Source organism: Rhinopithecus bieti, unplaced genomic scaffold (assembly GCF_001698545.2).
Source record: "Rhinopithecus bieti isolate Rb0 unplaced genomic scaffold, ASM169854v2 scaffold_30918, whole genome shotgun sequence".
Classification (NCBI taxonomy): Eukaryota; Metazoa; Chordata; class Mammalia; order Primates; family Cercopithecidae; genus Rhinopithecus; species Rhinopithecus bieti.
In genome coordinates, this window is record NW_016813589.1 from 1,646,483 (window position 1) to 1,652,482 (window position 6,000).

The following is a 6,000-nucleotide window of genomic DNA, read 5'->3' on the forward strand; positions in this document are numbered from 1 at the left end:
TCCATGGTGTATTTTTTTATTTATTTTTATGTCGCTTAGCCTCCAATTTTCTTTATCCAGTCCTATCATTGATGGGCATTTGGGTTGGTTCAAGTCTTTCTTTGTGAACAGGTAATAAACATACGTGTGCATGTGTCTTTATAGAAGAATAATTTATAATCCCTTGAGTATATACCCAGTAATGGGATTGCTGGGTCAAATGGTGTTACTTTAAAAAATCTTTTCTCTTTATAGCTTGTTTTTGTTCATTTCTTAAAAAATGATGGGTAGTTGTATTTCTTTCTGTGTTTGTTTTTAACTTTCCCATTTCACTCCTGTTGGGTCAGCATTTAGACGTTAAGTGTGTGGGATGCCCATAAGGACTTTGCGCTTTTAGAGTGGTCTCCGTCTGTGAGGGACACTAACCAGTGCAAGTTAACACTTAGCCATTTTGTTATTGTGGTCAGTATTGTTATATGTTGCTAGTGTATTTCACATCTGCACTTGGCAAGGCCTCATTCAGCAACAGACAATAAATTGTTACCACCATTTCCTATTTTTGAATGATGTTTTTCTCTCAAGCTACTCTCTATGGAAGACACTGCATGTCACCTTGAAGCATGCAGAATTTTGAAAAAGTTTGTCACAACCAAGAAAACAGTTTTAGACTTCATATGATGTTTCTTCTTTTAACCTCTGCCATTACTAGATCCCTAGAGACTATTCAGAATTCAAACTACAGAGTGACTCATTATGTACACAGAAGATTGTTCTTCATTGCCCTGGTGTAAAGACATAAAAGCACACTAGGCCAGGCGCGGTGGCTCACACCTGTAATCCCAGCACTTTGGGAGGCCAAGGCAGGCAGATCACGAGGTCAGGAGATCGAGATCATCCTGACTAACACGGTGAAACCCTGTCTCTACTAAAAACACAAAAAAAGTTAGCCGGGCATGGTGGCGGGCGCCTGTAGTCCCAGATGCTTGGGAGGCTGAGGCAGGAGAATGGTGTGAACCCGGGAGGCGGAGCTTGCAGTGAGCCAAGATGGGGCCACTGCACTCCAGCCTGGGAGACACAGCGAGACTCTTCTCAAAAAAAAAAAAAAGAAAGAAAGAAAAGCACACTAAACTATTTAGTTTTAATTACTTTTGGCTGGAATAGTTCATGTTAGCCTATGGTTGTAACATTGGTTCTGTGAAAATTGAACAGTGGGAAAATTGATAATTGAAAAGTAAAAGTTTCTTAATATGTCAGTATGAGTAAGTTTTTCCCTGAAATTTCCCCAGACAGAAAAGAAGTAATTGGAGTGATTGACTAAACTGTGTCTTCCAGAGGGCTATGCACAGTGAGAAGGGTCATTGGTCGTAAATGATGGGTGAGAGGACCATTTTTAATTTTAATTGTATTTTTTTATGGAGACAGGGTCTCCCTGTATTGCCCAAGCTGGTCTTGAACTCCTGGGCTCAAGCGATCCTCTCAGCCTGCCAAATTGCTGGGATTACAGGTGTGAGCCACCATGCCAGGCCTAAGAGAGATTCTTGAGTATTGGCTAGGAACCTTTGGAGAAAAGGGCAGGTGAAAAGGAATTTCAGTATATACTGGTTTAACTCATGTGCCACCTCTTCAGGACAGCATACAGTAAAGATTGTGTTACTCAGCAAGGTTTCTGGAACTGCATTTGCATGTTATCTGATTCCTCAGTGGCATGTTAGGCCTCAAGGTGACTCTATATTAGGGTTGTAGTAGAAAAGGTCTTTTAAAACTTAGATTTTGGAAGGAACAAGAGAAATAATGAAAAGAACCCTTGATGATAGAAAGATTGAGACCCATGGTAACTCTGAATTTGGTCCTGTAACAATCATCTGAAGACTGAGAAGAACCAAGACATACAAAGGGGAGGAAAATTAGTAACCAGGGAAAAGTAATTTCGCAGACATGAAAGCTTCCAGTTTTGCTTGAGTTAGGTACAAGTTTCGATTTTGAAGAGCTTTCATTAAACAGAATTTGTTCATAAAAATACTTTAAGAAAACACCATTAGTACAAGTAAGCTTGGTGTATGTTGACAGATCTACACAAGACANATGACAACTATGTTTGACCATGTGTCATAGTTGAGAAACATAACATAAACAAAGAATGAATGTCTCTGATTAACATCATGATTATTTTCTCTTCCACAGTTATGCAAACACACTACTCTCTGTTAAACTAGAAGTTTTATCCCAAGGACAAGATAACTTAAGCTGGAATGAAATTCAGAATTGTATTGATATGGTTAATGCTCAAATTCAAGAAGAAAATGACCGTAAGTATAAGACACTTGCCTTCTCTAGCATAGTGAGAGAAGAAGGTATCTGGACAACTTAGTTTTCTAGATCAGGGCTTTAAGTTTTTACTCAAGGAACTTTGTGAGAGCACACTCCGCTAATATGCATACCTTTATTTATATGTAGATTTTATGCCTATACCACTGTACCAATATATTATAAACATTACAAAGCCTATACAAGAATTCATAATAGAATAAAATACACAGGTAAAAGGCCTGATATATTCTGGTTATTTGTACTTCAGAGACAGCTAAATAACTCATATTTTTAAGCACCCAATTTTATTTTGATCTTTTATTTGGGCATTTTTTTTTTCTGAAATATGACACGATTTTTCTGCCCCACAAATGGAGAAATTGGAACATAATCTAACTGTTGCTTAATGATCACAAATCATGGTGATTTGCTGTGTTTCTAGAAATTATAAGCTGCCAGCGTGAAAGCACACCAACCTTGAGAAGATATGCCCTGAAACATGCTTTCTTGAATGTCAGCTTGCTGCTTTATCATTTGCATCTTGCTTATGAAAATAGAGTGAAGAATGAGGAGCTATGTAGCTTCTGCAGGCCATACATTCACTGCTTTTCTTTAGTATGCATTGCCAAATTCAAGCTTCGAGCTGTGTTTTCCACCATGAAAACAAAGCAACACGATCTTCTGTGACTTATGAGCATTTCACTTGTCAACAACAGTGGATGAGTGTTGCTAAAATCATTGATCTCTCCTCCACCTTCCAGCTTTGACTTTTCTAACTCATTTGCCCCAAGCTTGAGAATAGAGTGGGCAGATACTTCTCTCACCTCTTACTAAGTTTTATTCTAGTGTGTTTGGGTAAGGTCTTAGGTCTGGTCTTCTAATGCTGTATTTCACTTAGGAATACTAAGATCACTCTTGAAATAAAACATATGACTTTGTTAATTAATTGCATTTGCAAAGTTTTCTTCTTTTTCTTTGCTATTTCCTGTGAGCACTGGGCCAAAAGTCAAGGCCAGTTTTGGTTCTTGTTTTTTAAACATATTCTCACTTTAAGCCCCTACTGTAAAACACAATCCAGGTGTGCTACCCTGTATAAGGTACCACGGATGTACCACTGTTACACTGATCCCTGGACACTTCCATTTTGTCCTTTTCAAGTTGTGTACAAATCTAAATTTCTTTTGGGATGGCACAGCTTCCTGTTGCCTCTGCATTTCCTTTCAGTGAAGCATTTAAAATCTCTGCAATCAGACAGCTTGCTCACAGCCCACTTAGCTCTTTTCTGACACTTGGCTTGGGAGTTTATGGTTCTTGCCAGACATTAGTCAAGACGCAAGCTGTAATTTGAGCAGATGTTCAACATCAGGCGGGGGTTGGGGGACCACTACTACTCCTAGTGTCCTGCTACAGAGCTCAGTCCCCCAGCCTTCTGCCCTTCTCCACAACCACTGTCTTACTCCTCTCAATCTCCTTCAGCAGTGGTTTGGTTGCTATGGCAACTGCCACCCAAGAAGTAGGACTCCTTTCTTTTGGTAGGCAAAACAAAGACTCACGTCCCATCTTTGCTTTCTAACTTTTTCCTCAATTCTTGGCAATACCCATGCTTCAGTTCTGCTTTGGTTATTTCTGTATGTGCTGCTTATACAAATGAAGGTATGTTAGTTCTCAATGCTGAAAGACTGTGGAGTTGACATTGATTAAAAGGGGAAAATGCCATTTTGTTCTTGACTATCAAATAGAGCCTTTGCTTTATTTGATTACTGGGGGAAAAAAAACAAGTAACATTTGCATAATTTAGAGAATTGTAAATAGATATTATTTTTAAGCAAAAATCTCATTTGATTGCTGTGGCTTTTATCTATCAAGGTAACAGCACTACTAAGTTATTCTCCCTAGGACATTTCACACAGCCACTATAACACTTCTGTTAAATATCTTGTCATAAAGGACATATGCCATAACCAGAAAAGGTATTTCAGACATTAATATTTCCTTTCTGGAATTTAGGAACTTTAATACAGAGTATTTAATTTATCTGTGTTTTGGTTTTATTTTTTCTTTTGTCAAATTAGTTCCTGAAGTATTGAGTTTGGTATCATGTTTAGTCAATTGCTCAAAAATCTAAAATTTCTAAAATACACCATTGTAACCAGGCAGGAATTGATCAGTGTAGTAATTAAGTCATTTGAAGAGCTGAGAATTTTTCATGGACGTTTTGAAGGTGCATTACTTTTGCCTCCCCACCTTATTCTTGCCACATGCTCTGAGATCTAATTCCATATCTGAGTTGTAATGGAGGTAAGCAGCTAATGGAAAATGAGAAATATAGAAGGTGAATTTAATGGAGAAGCTAGCTGCTGAATGCATTTCCTCAGGCTCTGTTGATTTCTTACCGAAAAGTTTGCTTTTCCCAGTAGAACCATCAAGGAGCATTATTTTAACCATATAGCCTACATCAGGAAGTTTTCTTCTTTGAGTTTTTGCTCTTTAAATTTGTTAGGTACAATTCTGCCTAGGTTACCTCATCTGCTGCCTCAAATACATGAACTCTAAAAGAACGCCCACTCTCTTGTAGACTAGAATGTTATCATAACACGTGTTGATATAAAGAAGTGGACCATGGGCTGAGTAAAGCTCAGCAATCTTTGTTCAAATAGGATTTCTCTTTTATTTATAAACAGAGGAAGTGATGCACATGTTCCCAGAGGGCTTCTGGGTAATCTTTCAGCTCCTATGATATCATTCACTATGACCTCAGCAGCTTGTATTCTTAGAAACGCAGCAGACAACAACTTTAGCAGGTGATTTCAATCAAGTCAGCTGAAATGCACTCATTTCCAGGTGATCGGCCTTGGTTCTGTTAAGACCATTTTTGGATGGGGTGTTTTAAGGTATTTAGAACAGTTTACCCAAGGGGGGTGACCAGAGAATGGCACTAAATATTCCATGCGCTCCAGTTTATAAATTCTACAGGGTAAAACGAGAGTACCTTGTATGTAGATAATACCTAGACTTTCCAGAGTTCTCTCAATATTTACAGATAGTATAACTTGCACATTAGAGAAATACTTTTGCTTTTTCTTCAAACATATTTAAGTATTATAGTCTGGAATGATTTCTAGGAGTTTTGATGCTTTTATTCTTCTTACAGGTAAATCTTTTCATTCTTAACAAAGTGGTGGTTATGGGCTCGTCTATTCAAGAAATATTTAGCTAAATATTTTACCTTTACTTGAATGTCAAGCTAGAGATACTGTTTTTTAAAAATGAGAAGTACTCATTCTATTTCATGGCATGTCACATTTGTGAAGTGACTGGTGATCATTTTAGATGAAATCTAATGGAAAAAATGAGAAATGTGAAGTTTGACCTTAAAAATGCTAATATTCTAAGCTTATTGTTCATTAATATCTAGTTTCTTTAACAGTCCTTGTCCGTCAGTACTAATCTAGGAAGCTAAAGCCCCTTGGCAGTGTGTGTATATGCGTTATATGTGTGTGTGTGTCTATCTAAATGCATATTTTTTATGAATGGATAATAGTTTATTTTTTAGTAATAACATGTTGGGAAGTAACCTCTAACCTCTAGATAGATCCGTTTCGTTAGAATTGCAAAAACTTTTCGGGTTTCATAGTTTGACTTCTGTGCTTTTCATTTGTGAACCCTATAGTCAGTCTCTCTCTCTCTCTCTCTCTCTATATATATATACATATA

General features: G+C 37.5%; 1 protein-coding gene and 1 long non-coding RNA gene across 6 annotated transcripts in view; one reads left to right on the forward strand and one right to left on the reverse strand.

The window, feature by feature from the left end:
• Positions 1-6,000, forward strand: part of IQGAP2 (IQ motif containing GTPase activating protein 2) — a 317,888-nt gene that overhangs the window by 213,139 nt on the left and 98,749 nt on the right. For 4 of the 5 annotated variants that reach the window (XM_017848709.1, XM_017848712.1, XM_017848710.1 and 1 more), the window contains exon 12: positions 2,161-2,285. In XM_017848709.1, the coding sequence (XP_017704198.1) occupies positions 2,161-2,285 (125 nt within the window). Of the gene's footprint in view, positions 1-2,160; positions 2,286-5,038; positions 5,128-6,000 lie in introns of those variants that run through there. The other variant, XM_017848713.1, reaches the window with a different exon arrangement.
• LOC108513075 (uncharacterized) lies at positions 2,575-4,916 on the reverse strand. Its single transcript, XR_001880785.1, has 2 exons — positions 4,808-4,916; positions 2,575-4,046 (listed from the first exon to the last, which is right to left on the reverse strand). It is a non-coding gene; the product is annotated as an uncharacterized LOC108513075 (long non-coding RNA).